At 35.5% G+C, this 23,645-nt stretch overlaps 1 protein-coding gene across 1 annotated transcript in view; it reads right to left on the bottom strand.

The window, feature by feature from the left end:
* Window positions 1–23,645, bottom strand: part of CFAP47 (cilia and flagella associated protein 47) — a 307,875-nt gene that overhangs the window by 260,704 nt on the left and 23,526 nt on the right. Inside the window, 8 exon segments of the mRNA XM_051614860.1 lie at window positions 3,521–3,680; window positions 4,815–4,915; window positions 7,993–8,152; window positions 15,826–15,920; window positions 17,428–17,572; window positions 18,126–18,203; window positions 19,422–19,553; window positions 22,622–22,744. Of these exon segments, the coding sequence (XP_051470820.1) occupies window positions 3,521–3,680; window positions 4,815–4,915; window positions 7,993–8,152; window positions 15,826–15,920; window positions 17,428–17,572; window positions 18,126–18,203; window positions 19,422–19,553; window positions 22,622–22,744 (994 nt within the window).

Raw genomic sequence — 23,645 nt, 5'->3', positions numbered from 1 at the left:
TCTTACAAGCAAAAGCAATTATATTCAGTGAAGGTATAGCACAAATAGGCTATAAATCATGAGAAAATACTTCGAACATCAAATTAAAAGGCAATTGATTTGTACCATTATTATTATTATTGGTAAATAAAAGAAACAGGAACACAGCAAAAGTACCAGTAACTTAAAGTGACAATTATTTATATGTCATATTTAGATATATAAGTATTATGTGTATATATACATCTGCATTTGCATAAAATTTATTCAGTAATTAAAAATATTGGCTTTTATTTGTATGCTGTTCTCTGCTTCATAGTCTTTGCATCACACAAGCAATTTTTATACATTCTCATGACATGAACACCTAAATAGAACAACCACAACTGAGAGGCGACCTCCTTAATGTTAATAAATGTGTAAAAGGTGAGTGTCAGGAGGACAGAGCCAGGCTCTTGTCAGTGATGTTCAATCATAGGACAAGGGGCAACCAGTGCAAGCTGGAGCATAGGAGGTTCCACATAAACATAAGGGCAAACTATCTCACTGTGAGGGTGACAGAGCACTGGAACAGGCTGCCCAGAGAGGTTGTGGAGTCTCCTTCTCTGGAAACATTCAAAACCCATCTGCATGCATTCCTGTGTAACCTACTATAGGGGACCCTGCTCTGGTGGGGGGGGTTGGACTGGATGATCTTCCAAGGCCCCTTCCAACCCCTAACATTGTTTGATTCTGTGATTACATGGATAATCATTTCACCTATTCATGATCCCTCTCAAGCTGCTGCACAAAATAGTATTAGAAAATTTCTTAGAATTTTGTCTGTCTTAATTGTCACAGTGGTACTTAGAAGAAGGAGAAAATGAGACCCTATGCTCATCCAAGTCCTAAAAATCACCAGCTATCTAGAAATACACATTTATTCTTTTTATCTTTCAAGTCTTATATTGTTCTGAGTAGTTTTCTTTTCAAAGCTATGTATGTTAATCTAATCGATGCAAAATGAAGCTCCTATTATATCTCCTATTAGAAGAATGTTTCACAAATTCAGAGCAGACAAAAATGTTTGTGTTCTTCATAAGTGATTATTTTAGTATGATCCACAATTATTCTAATCGGCACACTTTGCAAAAATAGAATACCTTCTCAAAGCTACAATGCATATTTTGTAGTCTTTATTATCTTAAATACCACTGAAAAAATAAGATAACATATTGAAAACAAAGTAGAAATTTATCCAAGGAGAAAAAATGTTTAAAACTAAAATACATGTGTAGTTTTTATTTGCATCTCAAGGAACAAAAGAAGGTTATGAGTGTCTGTTTTCACCTTCCAAACTGCTAAATTTGCATTCCTCTTTCCTCTACATTCTTACTCCAAAGAGTTGGGGTCATAATATGATTCTGTCCCTTATCTTCTTTAACCCATTTTTCCTCCGAGTTACATCTCAACGGTTACTCAAAATGAAGAGGTTTACCCAAAGCCTTTCTTCTGTCTAGACACACTCTCTAGATGTGCTTTGAGTAGATCTCTTCATAAGGAAATTGAGATTCCGAGCCCACAGTTCTAAAACTTTGTAAAACTGATCATCTAAAAAGAGATGAGTTTTTCATTTTTCTCCTATGATACTTCTCTGTGTTTTGTCCAATCTTCTGGTTATCCTGCTTCCACTTTTTAACTCCTGATTTTTATCTTCTAACAGTTTCTCACTCCAGGACAATATTTTCATTCAATTCACCTAGCCTCCTTGGATTTTTTATTTCATATTACTCCTAAACCAAATTATTTTTAAATATATATATATGTATCTGTTTGTTTTACTTTGATAACCTTTCTATCATTAAAAGCTGATTGAGGACGATGATGATGAAGATGAGACGAAGAAGAGATTACATCATTTAGTTCCAAACCCAAAGATTGCACAAAGTACAAAATAGAACCTACCTAGTAAAACATCTTTATTGCATTGAACACAATTTGATGATTGTTTCATAAATGTATGGTTGAGAGTGAAAAACAGGGTTTTTTTGTGATTTGCTCTGGAGAAATGTAGGGGCAAAGGAGGCAGTGTTGTATCAACGCCAGAACCATGTTCTAAATATTTTTGCTCAGCCTTCCAATAGTAAATGGCATTTAACTTTCTTCTAGCAGTTTAATTTGTAGAAATATATAATTTAACACAGTAATTCAAATATTTCTAAAAGGATACCTCATGGACAGCTCTGATCTGTAATAACTACAACTATAGATGACTGGGTCAGAAAATTTCCAGGTATTTTATGCATCAAAAAATACTACTTCAGAAAATTAAAAATTTGCTTAAAAAAATTAAAAATTACTTTTTAAATAATTCTGAAAAAATCATTTTAAGTTAATTACTTTTCCAATTAATGAAGCAAAATCACAAGTTGATGTGATTATTCTTCAACCATAAGTTGAAGAGAAAAGCTACCAACAAGGCATAAAAAATACTGAAAAAATGTTTTGAAGTACAGCAAACAAATTCAAGCAACACATGCAATTAAATACTGCTCTCACATATTAACAACATGTTTGCAGAGCAACATTTAATACATTCTTCTACACGTTTCATATTGAATCTTGGCAAGACTCATATCTATGTTTTTATCAATTTGTAATTAAATTCAATTGTTCCCAGTGCTTAATTGAGGTTATAGATTTCCATCCTATCATAAAGACCAGCGGCAACATCTTTCTTTAGACGCCTACTTGCTGACTCAGGATGAGATCCAACTGACAAAACAACTACTCTTCAAGTTGAAAATATTGGGGATCCAAAAGTAGGCCACCTAAAACTGTCGAAACAACTGAGTTCTGTAGACATCAGCTGCACACACTGATTGACTTCATCAACTCAAAAACAGTATTACATTACTCTCTACCCTAAACACTTGACTGATAATGAGGTAGAATTCTAATATTCTTGTTCCACCATTCCTCTTCTGTTGTATTTGATTGATTACCATATTCCTGCACGTTCCCAAGTTTTGTTAGAAATCTGTTCTATGTTTTTTACTTACGATCTGGTTGCCTGACAAGACTACTCAGAAAATACCATAGATAAGTGATTTTGTATCTCCTTGAGGAAGTAAACTTCCATTCTTATCTAAATTATGCCTATTTAGAAAAACATTCACACACATTCCGAGTACTCTTGGAAAGCTTTAAAATCTAAGTCAGTCAACCAAAATACACATTGAAGGAGCAGTACAGAAAGCAATTCAGCTACCCCAGCCTTTGATGCTTTAGATGTACAAAACCTGAGGTTTTATAGGTGCAAAACAGACTTTTCAAATACTGCTATCATGTGGTTCCATACTTCGTGTTTGACCCACAGCTGTCTTATTCTCCCAAAACCACAACAAACTTTTATTTTGGCATTATAGTTTGCTATTCAGTCATGTTAACTGAAAGTTAATCAAGAGACAGTTATGATTAATTGTAAAAAGTAATGTAAACAAATATATGAAAATGGTATCTTGGCCAAACTATCTGTAGAAGACTTCAGAAAACTACTTACAAGGACAGAAGAATACAGCAATACTGATTTTTTGTCCCGGATGAAGGAATCCAGTCTGCAGACTAAATTTAAAAACATTGTCTTCTTTATTTTTATCTGCATCATCACAATTCAATTTCCATGTCAACTGGTGCCTTGAGATATTCTTCAGGTCAAGCTTCTGTAAATATTTACAGAGAAAGGAAGACATGATGAAAGAGAAAATGCAGCAGACACCATGATACTTTTCACTTTACTCTGTCCTAAGCATTCTTTTTGCAATAGGATCAGCATGAAAGCAAAATAGCACTAGAAAAGCAATGAAGAACCCAGTTTCCTATATCTATAAGGAGAGAAGATGGGTATGTCTATCAGCAGAGACTAGATGCTTTCCAGTCATTTGCCACTTCACAAAGACCAATAATTTCTTTCCAGAGTGGAAAAATCTCATTCATGTGAGGTAAATAGATCAAAGCATCATGGTGGTAGTGCTTAGCCAAACATAAATGAGTTTTTCCTGATAGAAATAAAGCACAGCAATCACTAAACACATAGCTCTTGGCATCTAGACTTTCAGGTGGATACGCTGAAAAAGGAAGAAGTTCAGAATAGGTTTTCAAAACCCATTCTTTCAGTTCAATAAGATGACAGTGGAAACAAGAATAACCCATTCCTTTATCTCAGAGTCACACTTTCAACTCCTAATACCTCTATAGCTAGGAAAAGGCCTTGACTTTGTATTATTATTGTCTTCTAAAGTTGAAAACGAGTTTCAAATGTTTTTATCATTGCCAAAAATTGTTTTTTATAGTCTCCAAACAAAACCTTTGTCAATTTAGAAAAAATAAATCATGTTATGATATCTTTTGCATTCATACAGTCAAATTATCTATGTTCCAAAACAGAGTTGGCATAGATCAGTAACAGTGTACTGGCAGAGCAATTTAACTGTATGGATCATCACAGCACATCAATTCAATTCTTGCACTGTCACCGTCTTATTTACTAGTACAAGTATAGGCAAAGGCAGAAAATCTCTTTAAGTAAGCTATTTCTTACTCAACTCCTGGTTAACTTCTCATGGTGGCCACACTTTCCTATATATTAGAAATTCAGAAAAAGTCCAATTTTGAGTTTTGGAAAAAATTCTATTGAATCAAAAACTGAGCAACGTATCAATGAAAAACTTCTAAATATTTAAACCATGTATTTGGCTCATGACTGAATTTTTAATTCCAAAACTGTGTTATTTTCCCAGTCAGATCAATTAGAACTAGAGCAAACAATAACTGTAAAAACTCTTGTGACTAGATACCTGAGAATTCACACTTTCACCAGCAACGTTGAAATGTGCGCCACTTGAATATTGTGCAAATTTAAGTTCCATTGAGGAGAACTCCAATGGTGAGTTAAGTACTGTTGGAAAAAACAAGATGTTTAATATACCAACATTTTGACAAATATTTCCTCATAGACCCTTCATTACATCATTGTTAATTCACATGTTTAGCAGAAATGTTTCTTCCCTGGTTTGAAACACTGTATTTTCTTTCTGTTGTTTCCATGTGATACAGATAATTACTGCAACTTAACTTTCTGTCTTTTTATGACCTGTTAGTCACATTAAAATTAAAATACTATAAAGAAAGAGTGACACGGTCTTCCTATTGCAGATTAATGCATTATATTTTTAACGGTAATAATCAGAAAATACTTAAAAATTGTATAGAAAACAGTATTTCTCTTACTTTCTTGTAGCTGGAACAAAGAAACCATCACAAAGGATGAAGTTTAAAGTGAGAATTTAGAAAAACAAAGGTTTATGTTCCAATAGTCTCATTTTGTTTCTTCAGTAGAATAAACAACAGAATGAATCTGGCAAGCATACATTAGCCTTTTATTAAAATCCACAAGTTTGTTTCACATTCAGTGATGAAGTGGGTTGATCAAGTCTCTTCTCCCCATAAAAAGCCCAAAGGATTTCCCAATCACATATGTCACATTATGTAAAGAACAATACTATCCGTATTTCTCTAAAGCACAAGCATATAAACTCTAAAAATCATTATTGTTTCGAAGCAGGAACCTCATCTGCGGGACTGCTCCATGAATATGCCACTATGTCACTCACAGAAACTTCCTGTACAAGGAAAACACAGCATACCTGGAAGACTAAGAGGGAAAGTGGAGGAAATTATCTACCTCATGACAGAAACTGTGCTATTGACTAGTAAAGATATCAGCTCATATGAGGTTATTACATTGACAATATGTCTTCTCCCTTTGTGTCTGGCTGAGGTAGGGCTCATGTATATTCCAACTGAGCTTTCTGTTTTGTGGTTGGTTGTTTTTTTTCTCTTTCAGTGCTTTCTTACATACTAATAAGCAGTCTCCAAAGAAAAAGTCTGACTGGTATTTAAATAAGAGACCTGGTTTCCTTCTCAGATGCTGAAACAGTCTACAAACTTTGTTTCTAAAAAAATTCAAAAAAGATATACGATGGATTGAAAACATATTGACTACTCTGAAGTTAAAAGACTGGGTTGACTGCTCCGAGATTATTATGATTCTTTTCTCAGGGTGAACTATCCCAAGTACAAACATCAGATATAAGCTATTGATTTAACTGCCAACTCCACTGTCCTGTGCAGTCTGAATCCCAGTCAACTACAAATACAAATAAAATATGAATGGAAAACAAATGTACCATAAAGCACATAGTAGTGAGGGTTAGGCATACTCATCAAATCAAAACTTAGAACTTGCAAGATGCATCTTACCCACTTCGAGTTTTTAAAGTGATAATCTGAAATGATGAAACCATAAAAAACGTAACTTTTAACTTATCAGAATGTGATACGATTATCAAGTTCTTTTGTAACAGTAAAAATAGCTTGGCTAGTTGTCTGCATCTGTATGATTATGTGAAATACCAAGAACTCAAAACATTTCTTTAGACTTCTCTCCCTTCTCCCAGCCCAGCAAAATTACTACTAAGAATGTCATTCCAATATTCAAATTTAAATAAAAGCCACACTTTATTTTCTCAACTGTTCTTTAGAAGTGAAAGTTTTATTCTCTTGAAGACTGTGGTTACTTGTTGTTGGCCTATACTGGTACTGTAAAGAAATTCCATCCGTCAGAAATACAAATTTGTGATAAATTTAGAAAAGTTTGTAATTTATCAGTGAGACTTACCGATTGTATTGTTCCTTTATTTCACAAAGAAAGGGAAAAGGAAAGAAATATTTTATTTTTTCTTCAGATTACATAAATCATTTCTGCACTAGAACTTTGTCACTTATTAATGATTTTTTACTTAGAGATGTGCTTTCTACTAATCTCACATGCATATGCACATTTATCTTTAGTCTACATGTTCTTAAACTAAATATATTTAGAAGTGTTCACTATTAATTCCATCATAGGATCTAAAGAAGGTCTCTCAGATTCCTTTGGCATCTTAAAAGATCTCAAAAGTAAGGCTTAAGTTAAAGCCCTACAAAGGAAAAAATAAATAAATAAAAGAATTAATAAATAAATAAATAAAACCCCACAAATAACACCACACAACCCAGAAACACAGATAAAATCTACTAAATTGAAGTTGCTTTTACTCCATATTATGCATTGAATTGGACAAGCCTCCTTCAGTGCCCTCAGTATGTTTAAACACTACACAAATATCACCCCAAAAAGACATTCAGCACTTAACTCTCATCTCACATAAACAGTGACTTCATACTAAAAACTGAGATGAGGAAAGTTAGTGGATTCATGTAGTCACAATGAGTAGGTCTACATGACTATAAGGATCAGAGAGATGACTAAAGAGAACCACAAATTATTTCTAAAAGAAGCACAGAAGAATCATTTGAGATACCAATGCCTTGCTGCAGGCAAGCAGCCTGTAACTTTGGCCATTAGCAAACTCTGACAGGCCAGAAGAGTGCAGTTCTGCACATAAAAAAGCAAACAGAAGCAAATGGACTAAATTACCAAAAGTTCTCTCAGATGGGATCAGGATCAGTCAGAGGCATTTTAAAGGAATTTTACCTTGTGAAACCTAAGAGCTCTAGGTATACGTAAGACAAAAAAATAATAATTAATAAATAAATAAATTACATACTACTTTTCTATAATTTTCAGACTAACTGCTGTAAATACTGGGGTCTGCATGGTGAGGTCTAGAAACACTAATGAATGAGAAGAAGAAAAAATTATGTTTTGGTAAACTAACTTTTATATAAGGCAAATGGCTACATAAAAAAATCCCAACATTTTCCCAGCATGTTGCAATTATGTATAGAAATTTCAGCTTTACACATTTTAAAAATACAAATCAAAATTTGTGATTGTCCAAGAGATTTACAAATTATAGAATTACCAATCAGATTTCAGTTAAGTAGTAATTATCTGCAATTAGAATACAAGCAAAACCATCACTACAAATATAAGTATCCACCATCTGCTTAAGACCCTAGTTTACCTACCAACTGCTTTAACTCTACAGAATGGAACAGTCACAGTCACCGCCTGTAGCTGAGGAGCAACGACGTGTTTCGCAGAAGTTGCAGGTCGAGGGTTTGGCTCTGTCAATGGGAAGTCAGTTCTAGGAGTACTAAGTGGAAGAGTGAAGTCATATGCTGCCACCTAAAGGACAGAAATAACATTGTGAATCACTTTCCCAAAGAAATTTTGGGTACTTCTTGAACCATCTGAGTGGTTCTATTTCAGAAGAAATATTGAAATTAACGATATCATGACATTAATAGGATGGCTATTTATGAGCATCCAGTATCAGACATTTAAGCAAGCAGAGGCCAGACATTTTTCCCCCACCATGTTAAAAACTGTGTGCCCAAAAGCATCGGTTATCAGCACAGCTACAGTTAAGGCTTCTGGCAAACCACTGTGGTGGTGTCCTTTCCAGCTGCCCCTCTGAGGAAAAAGATTGGAATGGTGGCTGAAACGCTTAAGTACAAGCAGAGAGGATGAAACAAAGCTACATATATTCTTAATTTCTCAAAAGCTGATGAGAAAAGGTCAGCTCTTAAGATATACCTAGAATAAGCAAAATGGGCTCCAAGAACAAGGTGGAGCATGAGTTAAACTTGAGAAATCTCAGCAAAAAAAAAATAATTCTTAAAACCTCTGTAACTGAACCCCACTGAATTCCAGTGATTTTGCTCCCAGTTTTACCTCTACAATCACATTCCCAAGCAAATGTGGCTTACAATTTAAAGGTAGGATGCTTTATACAAAATCCTCTTCTTTCAGAATAAAGAGGCCAAATTTATTTTGCAGCACACTTTCAAGGAGGTGTCTCTTCCCTCTTGCTCTGTGAGCTGGCACATTAGAGCAGAATGTTCTCCAGACAAAAAGGTATGACGTTACAAAGATATCAGAAGACAAAAAACAAAACTACCACACTGAAACCACTGTTGGAGTCTTTCACATGCCACAGTTTTGTATTCACCTTGAAAAGCAACGAAATCTCCAGAAAGGACTCTGGCCAATAAAATCTGTATGCTGCTTAAAATTTGCAGTAAAACCAGATATATAAAAGAAGTTACAAGTAATTTAAAATCTTTCAAAAACTGCAGAAAATAGCACATCATGCTTCACTTTCATATTTATATATTCTACTTGCTACCACGTATAAGTAAAAAAAAAAAAAAGTCCTAAGCCAGGAAATGAGGCAAATATCCATCTGTAACAGAAGCAACACTGAGCTTAGATAATGAGAAGGAAGTATGTAGCACTTACACTGTTTGGAGTTCAGCAGGGTTTATAACACACAATTATGAGCTCCTGGTGAGCAAGATGTGTGCTGAGCACTGTGGAGCATTTTGTGTATTTATGCATAGCAAGAAGAAAGCCCGATATGAGGGCATGTTTTTCTAGTCAGATTATCACAGTCCCTTGATTTATATTGATACTTTAATCTGATAATGATTTTATAGCATAGAATTCTGCTTTTCAAAATTAGCATGGCAAGTGCACTTTGAGATTTTTTTAGTAAGCAATGCTTGAGGTGTGCCATAAAAAAAAGACTGAGTAAAAGTCTCCTGATTTGATTTACATACTCCTATTTTTAGACCTCAAGTTACCTACATAAAATACTTCATTAAAATACATCTTCAAAATATGCTCTCATGGCACAAAATTACATAATTAAAAATTAGACTGAAAAGGATCTTTTCTTCACAGTGTTAGATGTTCCTCTCACTTCAAAGCATGTGTGAAATACATGATTTTAGGTCACTAACAACAGCAGCTCCTTACAGTTTTAGAGAAACAAATTACTACCATTCCTCATGGTTGGTACTAATAAGCATAGCATTTTAAGACTGTGAAATCTGTCAAAAAAAGCTTTTAATTTTAAAAAAAACAACCAAACAAAAAAAAAAAACACATAAGAGAAGTTTGAAAGAATAAAGTTGAACACACAGTTATTTGGTAACCTTGATAGCTGTTAAAATACTTAGGTAAGACAGTGCATATGCAAAGTGAACCAACACCAGAGATGAAGAAATATAAATAAATAAAAAATGCAGGAGTGTCTAAGTCAAGCATCTCTTACAACGGTCACGACACAGACACAATCCAAAGATTTTGTCACACTCCTTCACCTGCATGAGAAGTTTACTCTATTGGGTATGTGTACCTAGCATACACCTTCAGAAGTGTAATATGCAAAATGCTGCATAAATAACCAAATTATCTCCCCAGCATTATTCATCACTGTAAGGTGAACAGAGAGGAGATGACTGAATGACTCAGTGCACATCTCAGGTTCTGAGATACCTCCCACCCTTGGGTACTTCCTTACAATTCTAACACTTGAAACACATTACCCAGAAATGCAGTAAAAAAGTGAACTAGCAAATCCTTTTAATCCCTAGCAGGTGTGACATATGCCACAATATATTACCACTAATTTTTTAACATTTGGTAAGATTAAAATGCTTAGTCTGTAATAGATATCATTACATCATTGGCTATGAAAGAGTACAGTCTAGCACTAGCATGTTCAGTTAAGACAACAAAAGGTGGAATTTCTTTATCCGTGTCCCAAAGTAACTACTCAAAATTTGGTTTTCATCTCCACCACCAGTTTAGTCTTACTATGAAAAAGCGTTTCATTTTCCAAGAGCTGGCAAACAAATCCAAATGTGTTCAAGGCACTCACATAATTCACTGCATGTAGGACATGATGTTCACTGAAAACTTACATTCACTTTGAAGTACAATAGTGCAAATTCAGAGCCAATACAACTCATAGGAATGTATTTCCATTAACTGGAATAAATCATAGACCTTTTGCTTCATTCATATGTATCTTTGCCTCATTAACTGCCCATTAACTAACCTGTACCACAAAGGAAAACATCTTCAAAAATTCTATATACCTAGAAATCATATTCACACACACATACATACACACATTACTGAAACAGAATTAAAACTGTTTCATTTTTTAGTATTTCACTTATAGCACTATAGCATTAGTTTTATCTTTATACATATTTTAAGAAAATATTACTTGTTTTTAATTATTAAAACTCCAAAATGGAAAAATCTCTGGTAAGATTATATGCTAAAAAAAATTAATGACAATACTAAAAAATAATCCCTATACTATTACTGGATTTGCAGTTGCTTTTAAAATAATATTTAATAAATAATTAAATAATTTTGAGTAATAATTACAGTTACTTATCTATTGAGGTATTTTCTGAATCTGCATTTAACTTCATAAACCAGAGAATACAGAGAGGGCCAGGAAGCAAGCAGTCTAGAGAGCACTCTTGCACACTCAAATACAATATACATTCTCAACCTCCCCTCAGATTTATCATGAGTTTTTCCTTAAAACATACTTTGATGCAGCCTAATTTCCCCATCTTTGTATCACAGATAAGCAGCTTTCTACGGTGAATAATGTAACTAATGTTCAAAGTCATAATTCAAAACATTAAAATAAATCTCTCCCATGTATATGGTCAGAGATGATGCACTAACAATACTCTGTAATTCCACAGCTGCAGTATTCCATAGAATTAATTTCTTACACCATGAATTCTGTTCTTTCATTTAAAAAAAAAAAAAAGCATCATTAAAAATGCCAAAAAACAACCCCAAGACCACCTGTCACTTCTCTACAAAAAGCTTAAGTAATAAGCTCTGACAGGTGTGACTTGCCCTATTTATCTCAATCAAAGGCCCTCATAGGCTTCATTATTACACAGCTGGGTATTTTGTCTTTTTTCCAAGATGGTGGAATTTTTTATTTTGCATCAGGGTAAAAAAAATAATAATAATTTTTAAGCAGTACACTCCTGCACCTTGCTTTGCCTGCTTTCCTTACCCAATCATGCCTGACACTGCTGCTAGTAGGCGGATCATCCACCTGGAGAAAAACAGTAGCAGCTGAGAAACAAAGATGAGTAAGTATTTGAAGTGACCACGGCTTCCTGTTTCCCTGGCATAAACCAAAGGAACCAGGTGCTCCTCATTGTAACCTAGACAAGTAGTTTGCAAAAAGAAAGTCACAGGCAGAAAAAACATGTTTTTTCTGGCTCTTGGACAGTACGATTTAAAAATCAGTTAAAAATTAATCACTGCTAGCAATCAACCAATAAATTGTATTATTAGGGATGAAGGAGTTACAATAGATCATAGAGTCATAGAATATGCTGAGTTGGAAGGGACCCATCGGGATCATTGAGTCCAACTCCTGTCCCTGTGTAGGGCACCCCAAGAATCACACCATGTGCCTGAGAGCATAATCCAAACACTTCTTGAACTCAGGCAGGCTTGGTGCTGTGACCACTTCCCTGGGGAATTTGTTCCAGGGCTCAGCCACCCTCTGGGTGAAAAACCTTTTCCTGATACTTTGCCAGACAATCATAGGGGTTTTCTTTTGGTTTTGTTAGGCTGCTTTTTGTGTTTAATTACCAGAATCTTTATTTTCTATTCAGCTCTGAAGTGAGAACCCTGCCTAGCTCAGACTTTCAGCTGGTTAATCCTCCTTGTATTGCAGTAAATAAAAACCTAAAATCTTTAGGTATATTTGTGTATACTGTTTCCACTTACAGCTTTGACTTTCACAACCAATAAACACCGAGGCTAAACTCTCTCCAGTGAGGTGGAGAGCCCTGTCACATCTAGCACCTTCTGAGATGCTAGAATAACAGGAAGCCACGGCCAGGCCACTTCTGAGCAGCATCTTAGCCTTGTCTATAATGCATCAAATTCATTTTACCACTTAGAGCATTGGGAAATGTACCTCTATTTATTTTTATATATATATTCTTTTATAAGCATGCTAATAGAACTCATTGTGTCTTTAGGTGTCACATGTACTTGTATGTACTAAGTTTTAGTCAGAATTGTAGGAGCTATTCAGAGTTCCCATATATTAATTTTGTTTTGATTTTAAACTTTTTGAGACAGAAGGAAAACTATTGCCAAATTGAATTTTAGCAGGAGAATTCAAGATTGCATTCAAGACTTAATTACTTGAAACCTCACATTAATAATTCAAGTAGTTTTAATAACATTTTAAAGCATCTTAAAATTATTACATGCTTTCCTATTTTTTTTCTTAATGCTTCTGAATTGTTTTAATTTTTCCTTAGTTCTAGTATCTACTTTCTCGGCAGTAACATCAATATAGTGAGTTTTTGTTGGTTTATAGGGTAGTGTTGTCAGTAATGACTACAACAACAGCAGGAAGTTTTAGCAGAACCAGAAGGCAGACAGAAAAGAATGTGACTCCATGGGATACAGAAGGTTTGTAGCAGCTGGGAGATAAGCTGGGTAAAAGGCAGTTGTCCAGGAAATGGTGATGAAATCAGAGAAACAGCTAGTCAAGTGCAGAGGCAGGAAACAGCACTTGCAACTGTGAAATCTGAATAGGGGAAACTCAATATAGAGAAAAGATTTGTTTCAACACTGGAAAGTCAGGAAAAGGAAGGAAGAAATCTGGTGGGAAAAGACAGAAATCTAGATGAGATAGAATGATAATGAACTCTGATCCAGTGGGGAATGTTTTAAGAAGCAGTAACTACTGACAGTTTCTGCTCACAGTAAGAGGTGCTAGTCCATGGAGCACTTTCTTTACAGAACTACGCTTTTTATTGGTATTGTACTTTGCAGGAGTTAAATTAAAGAAAAGCTACAGCATCATGGGGGGTATGTATACTTCCAGATGCTTCCTTTAGTCATGTCATATTGAGCAACACATTTAGTTTTCTAAGTTAACTTCATTTAACATTATTCTGTGCTATTACAGCCAGCTACCAGTGCTGCACTAACTCTCAGTGATTTTAACTTGTGACCACCAGTGGGATGTAATTTGTGAGTGTATTTGGGCATGTCTTGCCTAGCAGTAAGCATGCTGCCCCCTGACAGGCAGGCAGGGATACACTTGGAGCAGAAGGGAAGCAAAGCTTACACAGCACCAAGGGCAAAGGGAGACAGAATGACCATGAGCACATGGAGAGAAAGGGAAACTAAAATAAAAACTTTGAATTAAAGCAGCACTTGGTTACTTAAAATTTCTTCTTTCTCTTACTTCTGAAGGACTTTGTTCTGTCTGGCAAAAATTATTCTCAAGACTCGAAAAACACTTAGATTCAGAGTTGGAAAAATTAAAAAAGGATGACTGCAAAAAACCCTATAGAGAAATCTGCAATCAACAGATGCAATACTTTACAGGTTTTTTGGTTGTTTTTTTTAAGAGCAGTCACAAAACAAATCCTGTCAAATGTAAGAATATAAGTTTATAGAACTCCTAACTGTATTTTCTGTATAGATGCTGAAGTAAAAAAGTGTTATCAGCACTGATCAGAATAATCATTTTAGTCAGTTTATTAACATTATTCCTATTTATATAAATCAGTATGGTGTCTGCCTCTACTCTTAATTTTTCAGTTTGTAGTCTACAATATCATGCACATAGATTACTGCAACACCATTATCTAGTCTCACATTTCTATTATTGACCTTTCCTACCCAAATGAAAGTGTCAGCATTTTTTCTTACTTCATTTGTTTCCAGTTTGACAATATGTCACTGGTAATCTTCCGTATGTACCATTTTCCAAACAATTACATATGTTTCTAACACTGTATCTAATCTAAATTTGACTACCCCACTTATGAGAATGTTGCATCATTGTCAAGATACTTAAAGATACAGCATCTATTGCTTCTCTCCTAACCTCAAGGGCTACCATGCCATAGGAGGAAATTAATTTGGTTTGAAATAAGTCACTTTTTCTGAATCTATTGACTCATGTTCTGTCAGCAAAAATTACCTCAGCACAGCGAATGTGCTATAAATTCGCACCATTGGTCATTTCACAATAGCTTCCATGTGTATATGGAATCTAAGCTGACAGTTATAATAGGAAGAAAGTAAGTGTTACCAGACACAGCCCATAATATGCAAAAATTATTTGAATGATGCTTTGAGCTATGGAATTCCCTTTTAATCAAAAACGAAAGTGCTGGGAAACAGTGGAAGGAGAGGGCAAGGGGGGAAGGGGTGGGTGAAAAAGAATATTTTTGACCCTTCCATGATGCATTGTCTCTGATAATTTATTTTTTTATATTTTGTTTTAAGGTAAAAATGCAGCTAATCCAACAGTTTTATGTGCTGTAGAAGTGGTCCCCAGCTGCTTGTTCTGAAGCTGGTTCATAATATCAAAGATTAAGTTTTCTTTAATTTCATTGTTCTCCAAATATGTGCAAACCCCAAACCCTCCATTTCTAAAGTGCCATTCAATAGGTTTAATTTAAAATTTGCTATAGCACTCTCTATTGTCACCTACTGCCAATAAATTGCTGGTTTCCTGATCTAAAACTAACCCATAAAGTCTCATGTCTTCAATTTATTTGTCTTGAATAGCTCAATCAGAAAGCAACTTTGCCAATCTTTATGACACGTAAAACTCCTCTAATTTTTCAGTCCCTCCATCATCTAAGAGTTAAAGGATTAATAGCTGCAAAAAAGAAAATGGCTGCCAGTTAGTTGAATCATTTAAGGAATGCCATTTCAATTTAAGTTTATACCACTTCCATGTAAAAGTCATTGAGAAAGCGTGGGTTTTTTTGTGTATGCAAACATTTCAGGAAAGCAGCAAAAGTTATATAAAGGTTATTTCAGAACTTGTTTTCTTAAGAATGGATTATTTTTATAAAACTATGACAGACACTAATATATGAAACCACAATGTCTATCTTCTTTCACCATAGAAACATCACAGACCATTATTTTAATTTAGCATAATCACCACTGCCCCGTAAACCTACCTCTTTTGGCACGAAGGACAAGAAGCATTGCAAAGCTGACTTTCCCATTAGGTTAACTGGATACAAATAAGGCTTTGAAGAACACCAGTCAAGCACTGTCAAACAAAATTCAGAATCAAATTACAGATGGTACTACACTAAGTATCAATTTTCAATAGTTGAAGTGATTTCCAACACAAAGTATCTATGTATTTGTATGGTCAACATTTCTCACAAATTTATAAATTAATGTAGTATTTGTCATAAGGATTCCTGAGTTGATTTTGAGAAGTGTTAATCACCAGCAACTTTAATTAAAGCTACTGATTTAGGAGAAAACAATATTTCAGGAAAACACCTAATTGTCATTTACTTTTGAAGAAAAGCGTTAGGCAAAAATAGTTGACTAAATAATGAAAACTAGTATCACAGAGAGAAAATCAGTTGGCTGAAACGTTTTCTCTAAATGACTTTTAGGCATAATCTACAGTACAATAAGGCTTGCTTCATTTTTTAGGCTTTCACATCCAACAAACAAAGGCAACATTCCTCTGACCTCAGTATTTATCCTGAAACACCAGGATCAGTATTCATTCAGTGTTCACCATTTTAACATTAATGGACCTGACTGGATGTCATATTAATTGTTTCAAGCACAAACTCTGATCTAGAAATCATGTGCAAGGAGTCAATTGCCATGCTTGTTAATTGCCTGTTGTAGACAGTCTTTCAGTTCCCTTCCAACTTCAAATAACTGACTGGGGAGACCTCACCTTCCCTTTGAAGTCCACCACATGGTAAGAAAACACCTTTGGTGTTGTCAGTTCATTTTTTATCGTCATCCACAAATAGCTCTATATAAAGATTACAGCTAAATAATATAATACTGTCTTGCAAAAGAGAGAGCCCTAATTTCCTGAGCATGCAGGCATAAGAGCCCATACACACATAGCTTCACAATTCTCTTATAAATAAAGATGTTGGAACAGCAAAGCAGTTGTCAGGACTGAATGAGAAAAGGGACGAGCAAGAATGAATAAAGGATAAAACTCTGCACTAAGTGTATCAAACAACAAATAATAGCAATCTAATTCCACATTTTGCTCCAATATCATTCCAGGTTGGCCATTATGCAAAACAGAGGTCCCACTGTTAACCTGCAGGCATTCTGTACCATTACAAAAAAGAGAAGTCATGACCCCTTATACTGATGGTAGATGAACCGAAGAATAACCATTGTCAAAACAACAGTTAAAAGTCCATGAAGAGGAAATAAGTATAGTTATTAGGCCTTCCTTGGCTGTTTTTTTAAATTGTTTTTGGTTGTTTTGTTTTAACTGGTGAGAGGGTATTCGACCTCTTTTCTTTTTTAAGATACTTTGGCAACTATAGAAAAAGGAAAAAAAAATTAACCTACGGGCAACCAGACATTTGTAGCAAATGCCATTTTACAGGCAAACCAAAATGTCTCCTCTTAATTTATGTTAAGCAACACTTTTAAACTAATTACTTTAGGTTTATTTAAATCAGAAAATCTGGATACCAGAAATAGTCTGACAGATTTTCTGTTAGCTTTAGCCATTCTTTATTTAGTGAAAATTCCAGTATAGCAAAAGCAAATACCTGAACGGTCATTAACATTCAACTTAAAATCCTTATACTTCGAAAAATCAAACTCTACTTTGGTGCACGATTGTCCTTTGTTATGCAGCAAAAAGGGAATTGATTTTGTAGAACCAACATAAACACCATCAAAGTCAAGTAGTTCCTAAGTTTAAAGAAAAAAAAAAAAAGGTCAAAGCACAGTGAAGTCAAGTTTCTAATTGAATAGATGTGAAAAAAAACATTGTTCAAAGACTAAGAATTTTTAACACAGAAACAGTCTTGGTTAATCAATTATCTTGCATAACCCTTATCTTGAAAATCTTTCCAGGTTATAAACTGCAACATCTTAGAATTCAATACTTAAGTCCAGTTACACTATCAGGAAAGTTTTCATTATTCAGTAAACAGAACAGTGGACTCCTTTACCTCTTATTGTGTTTTTTTCTATAAGTTCCTTAAAGAAATTCTTTCCCTTTCAACACACTTTTCCCAGATGGTAAAGTTAAAAAGCTAAAGCTGTCAGCTGTCATTTAGTGCAACTTTCATATGTAGATTTAGTTTTTAATTCTTCTTTCTAAATTCTTCTCTTTGACAATTTTATCTGGAAGTTAATCCAGTAAAAAATTAAAAATACGAAGTAGGGATAACCCACTTTGACACCTAGATAAAGGACACACTATCAATCTTACCAATTGCTGCAATTTCTTCATACTCACCACATCAATGTTTATTTCAGGGATCTCTACAAATCCAGCAATCCTAAGCTCTAGTACTTCTGAATTTCGTACTGCTACCTAAGTGAATGGAAGACAGCGTGATTGACAAGGTCATTTTAACATCTCACCAAATCTGTCACAATTACATGAAAAAGGTGAGGTTTTTATTAAAAAAAAATCACACCCAAGAGATTCAGTGTAGAGAGAGACATTCAGTACAATTTGTCAGGAATATATGAAAATAACTCTGCCCTATAATGTATTTTTGTTATGGAAAAATAAAGAAGTAAAGAGAATGCCTTCATTTTCTAGAACATATATATACAGATGACAGTGAGACTGGGCTTCAAAGAACGAATGATGCTTCTGTGGTATACAGAGATAGTCAAAGCTGTCAATGAAAAAAAAAAACAAAAACCCAAAAAAAACCCAACCAAAACCTAAGTTTTAGAAAAGACAGTCTGCAGACAAAAGTATTTTTTCCAGGATGCTGTATCACTAGAATGAACAGTTTTCTGCAGCAGGAGAAAGCTGGGTGGATGGGTTAGATCACAGTGGTTGTGAGGACTGGAAAGTATGCCACAACACATATTGTCTAACAGGGTTGCTGGTACAAAGTAGATACTACTGTTCTGAGCTATGTTTAATCTGTTTAAGAAGTGAAAAAAAGAAATGGACACTAGATTTAGTAAGCATAATATATGCAACCACAGAAGATGGAGAATCCAGAATTAGCATCAGAAAAGGTAGAAAATATCAGCCCCATGACAGCATCCTTTTTCCCATGTGCACTTACCTGACCAAGGAAAAGTTCAGGAAGCAAATACACAGAAAAATCAGGATTAGATGTTTATTGCACTCCTATTATCAAATCAAATCTACTATTCAATTCATCTCTGAGATGACCACAAAAAGAACTCAAGAAATTAAAGACACTGCACTTTCCAGTCCTGCTCCTCTATAGATCATAAAAACTGCAGATCCACCTATACAATGTTCTGAATAGGATCACATATTTGTTTCAACAGCTTGCCAATGGTATAATCTGAATCAGCTTAAACTGAGAGGCTATTTTGATGCTTCAGATCAGGACTGAGACAAAAAATAACAGAATAGGTCATAACAGCTATCAAATGCTGCAAGAAGTTTTTTCTTTCGTTCGTTCTTTATTTTTTTCTTAAAAAGCATTCCAACACCAGTGATAAAATTCAAAACATGCTTGGATGGACACACACATCTCCACACATAAAAACACAACATAGCACTGAAAAGACAAGTTCTTCTAGTTTTAAATACCTCCACTTTTGTATCAAAACGCATTTTTGCATTTGGAGTAAAACAGATTTTGAGATCAGCATGGCCTCCCACAGGTACTACCCCTTCCGAAGGGGTGATCAGCATTCCAGGCAGTGGGTTTGAGTCAAGAACCTTCAAACACAAACATGAAACATTAATAATACTAAAAAAGGTGTGTGTGGAGGAGAGGTGTTTTGGTTTGTTTTTTAAAATACCAATATATCTATAATGAAGATTTTGTATTCTTCTAAGGAGAAAATTTTTCTTACTTACTAATAACTTGGACTTAGAAGCTTGAGGCAAAAATACAGGTAAACAAAATAAAGTAACAGATTCCTAAACACAATGACAGCCAGTTTCTACTACGTCATAATTTAGCACTCCTGTTGGATATTTCACATTCTGGCTTTTGGGTTATTTTCATGAAGTTTTTAAAACTAAAACTTGCTATCTAGCAAGTCTCCAGAGTATTCTACAACATATTTTTTCAGTCACAGATAAACTCATCACTTCTTTTTTGACATTCACATTAAGAAGACACAACATGGGATACTAGTACTGTTCTGTAATTATACTGGGAGTAAATACTCAGTTTACCCACAATTAGTAAGGATGAAATTTAATTTGTTTTTTCTAATGCACTCCAAACACTTAACTTTTTGAAGTATAGATACACAAGTGAAAACTATAAAGACCAACAAGACTTTTCTTGGTTTAAGAGTAATAGTGAAGACATAAAAAGTTGGGTATGTTTCTTTCTTTGTCTTATTGATTATGTTGATTTTGTTCTTTCAGGCCCATTCTCAAAAAGTATATTAGTAATACTTGTTCTTACAATGCTCAGTTGAAAAAGAGAAACAGGATATGAATAAAAATAAAATAAGGACGTTTCTTAATGCTATAGTAATAAATTAACAAAAATTGAGGATTTAAATGAAAAATATTTTACTTCACTAAAAAAATACAGCGAATTATTCTGTGAACAGGATAATTAATGAAGATAGGTTTCCTACTAATTCACATATTATGTTTTTACTCACTCTGACATCAAACTCACCTCTTACCCAAGTCATACTACAGCCTATGCTCCTCTCAGATGTTAGTCCAGCAAAGTAATAGCATTTATTGTGACTGGTCTGGGTCTATGCATACGCTTACTGGGCAGCTAGTATGAACAGGATGATTAGACAGTTTGTCTCTCAAAATACAAAAGCATCCAAGCTGTAACTGCTTTTTCATAGGCTACACCAGTATGGGGGTTCTACCCTCAGCACTGGCTCTCATTAAACTTCTGGAATATTTTAGGCCATTACCACATTGCTTGTCTGTGGGTAGATCTCCACATCAATCCAAACTTGACAGAGGGACAGAATTCCTATTCACATAAATCTTGTGTCTTCAGAAAAACAGACAAAAACTTAAGTAGGTATGTAGCCTCCTGAGCTGGAAGATAAGGATGGAAAGCAGAACAACCTCCCCCATAATCCAGGAAGAAATAGTTAACGATCTGTTTCTGCACCTAGACACGCACAAGTCTATGGGGCCAGATGGGATTCACTCAAGAACACTGAGGGAGCTGGTGGGGTAGCTTGCTAAGCTTCTCTCCATCATTTACCAGCAATCGTGGTCAACAGGGGAGGTCCCAGATGACTGGAGGCTGGCTAATGTGATGCCCATCTACAAGAAGGGCCAGAAGGAGGATCTGGGGAACTGCAGGCCTATCAGGCTGACTTCAGGAGCAGGGAAGATCATGGAGAAGCTCATCTTGAGTCAACTCATAGGGCAAGTTCAGGGCATCCAGGGGATCAGGGCCAGCCAGAATGGGTTTATGAAAGGGAGGTCTTGCTTGACCAACCTGATCTTTTTCTACGATCATGTGACCCACTTTTTGGATGAGGGGAAGGCTGTGGACGTTGTCTACCTGGACTTTGGTAAGGCCTCTGAAACTATCTCCCACAGCATTCTCCTGGAGAAGCTGGCAAATCATGGAATAGACAAGTGTACTATTCACTGGGTAAAAAAACTGGTTGGACAGCCACGCCCAGTAAGTTGTGGTAAACTGAGCGAAATCTCATTGGTGGGCAGTCACAAACTGTTCCCCAGGACTCAGTTCTGGGGCCAGTCTTGTTCAATATCTTTATCAATGATCTGGATGAGGGGATTAAGTGCACCCTCAGTAAGTTTGCAGATGACACCAAAATAGGTGGGAGTGTTGATCTGCTTAAGGGTGGGAAGGCTCTACAGGTCCAGAGGGACCTGGACAGGCTGGATCAATGGGCTGAGGCCAATTGTATAAGATTCAGTAAGGCCAAGTGCCAGGTCCTGCATTTTGGTCACAACAACACCAAGCAATACTACAGACACTGGGAAGAGTGGCTGGAAAGCTGTGCAGCAGAAAAGGACCTGGTGGTGCTGGTTGAGAGCTGCCTAAATATGAGCCTGCAGTGAGCTCAGGTGCCAAGAAGGCCAACAGCATCCTGGCCTGCATCAGGAGTAGTATGACCAGCAGGAGTAGGGAAGTGACTGTCTCCCTGTGTTTGGCACTGATGAGGCTGCAACTCAAGTACTGTGTTCAGTTCTGGGCCCCTCACTATAAGAAGGGCATTGAGGTGCTACAGAGCAAGCAAGCTGGTGAAAGGTCTAGAGAATAAGTCATAATGAGGGAACAGGGGTTGTTTAGTCTGAAGAAAAGGAGGCTGAGGGGAGACCTCATCACTCTCTACACCTGCCTGAAAGGAGGGTGTAGTGAGGTGGGTGTTGGTCTCTTCTCCCAAGTACGTAACAATAGGACCAGAGTAAATGGCCTGAAGTTGCATCAGGGGAGGTTTAGATTGGATATTAGGAAGGATTTCTATACTGAAAGAGTGGTCAGGCCTGGAAGAGCCTGCCCATGGAGGTGACTGAGTCACCATCCCTGGAGGTATTCACAGAATGTGTAGATGTGGAACTTCAGGGCATGCTTTAGTGGCGGAGGGTGGAGGGGGTTGTTTGTTTGTTGTTGTTGTTGTTGTTTGGGGTTTTTTGTTGGGTATTTTGTGTTGATGGCTGGACTCACGATGTCAGAGGTCCTTTCCAACCATGGTGATTCTGAGTGTGTCTAATAACTGAGAACAAAAACTGCAACATGATCTGATAAAATGAATCCCCTTCTTCCTCCTCACCCCAAGAAATTAAATATGCTAAAAATAATTCTAGCTTACTTGGAAGTATGCATGGTTGTGTCCTATGTTCTGAAGAAGGGCTGACTTACAAGTAGATAAACCCAGTGGACTATGACTGAAGGATATCCTTTGTTTTATAAACTGAACCTTTGTAGTACCAAGCTATAAAAAGAGAAAACAAGCAAACTAAATAACATATTACTAAGTTTAAACATATAATTCAGCCTAATTTTCTTTTCACTACATAATGAGCTAACATACTTGTGGAAATGCATAAATTAGATGTATTCAAATACACAAATACAGTTTAAAAGTGAGACAAGATTTACTCAGTGTATTGAACTTATCTAGATTCAAAGTGAACAGATACGAACTCAGAGATAGTTCTGGACTAATTTCAAGACAAATTAAAATATTGTTATTAAATATAATCTTACACCACAAGCTCCATGATTTCTTTTAATTCTAAATGTGTGATCAGGACAAGATACTTGAGAGATTTTAATATCAGCAGAAATGCCAGTATTTTAATTTACCCACATCCTCGTTAACATAAGGCGATTGCCAAGGCTTCAAAAGAAGAGGAGAAAAAAAGAAAAAGCTACTGGGAAAAAAAATAAATAAAAAGAGAAAGCAAGCACATCAAAAAGAAGGGAAGATTCTTATTGTGTCCCAAAATGGAAGTACTAGAATATGCAGCCAGTAGAACATATTTTAAAAAGTCTGTCTCCTTCACACTCCCTGTAACTTAAGATAATAATGATTAACCTATGTTGAATTTCACGGTGCAGAAAACTATCCAGAACATTGCTTTTCAAATTACCATATAGCATGTTCAAATAACAAAACAAAATTACATTGCAGCCTGTTGTTGCCCTGAAGCTCTGAAAGATAACTTCACACACACACAGAGATTTTAATCCCTTTACTATCTATCTAAAGAACTACCACCTCTCAACCTTTCTTTAGGTAAACTAAGGGAGCTAAGAAGAACAATTATCACTTAATATGTAAGGATCACTAAGTTGTCGTGCGAAAGGAAGTATATAATTGAAAGGAAGAA

Source organism: Apus apus, chromosome 1 (genome assembly GCF_020740795.1).
Source record: "Apus apus isolate bApuApu2 chromosome 1, bApuApu2.pri.cur, whole genome shotgun sequence".
Lineage (NCBI taxonomy): Eukaryota > Metazoa > Chordata > Aves > Apodiformes > Apodidae > Apus > Apus apus.
This window is presented reverse-complemented; position numbering and strand designations above follow the sequence as displayed.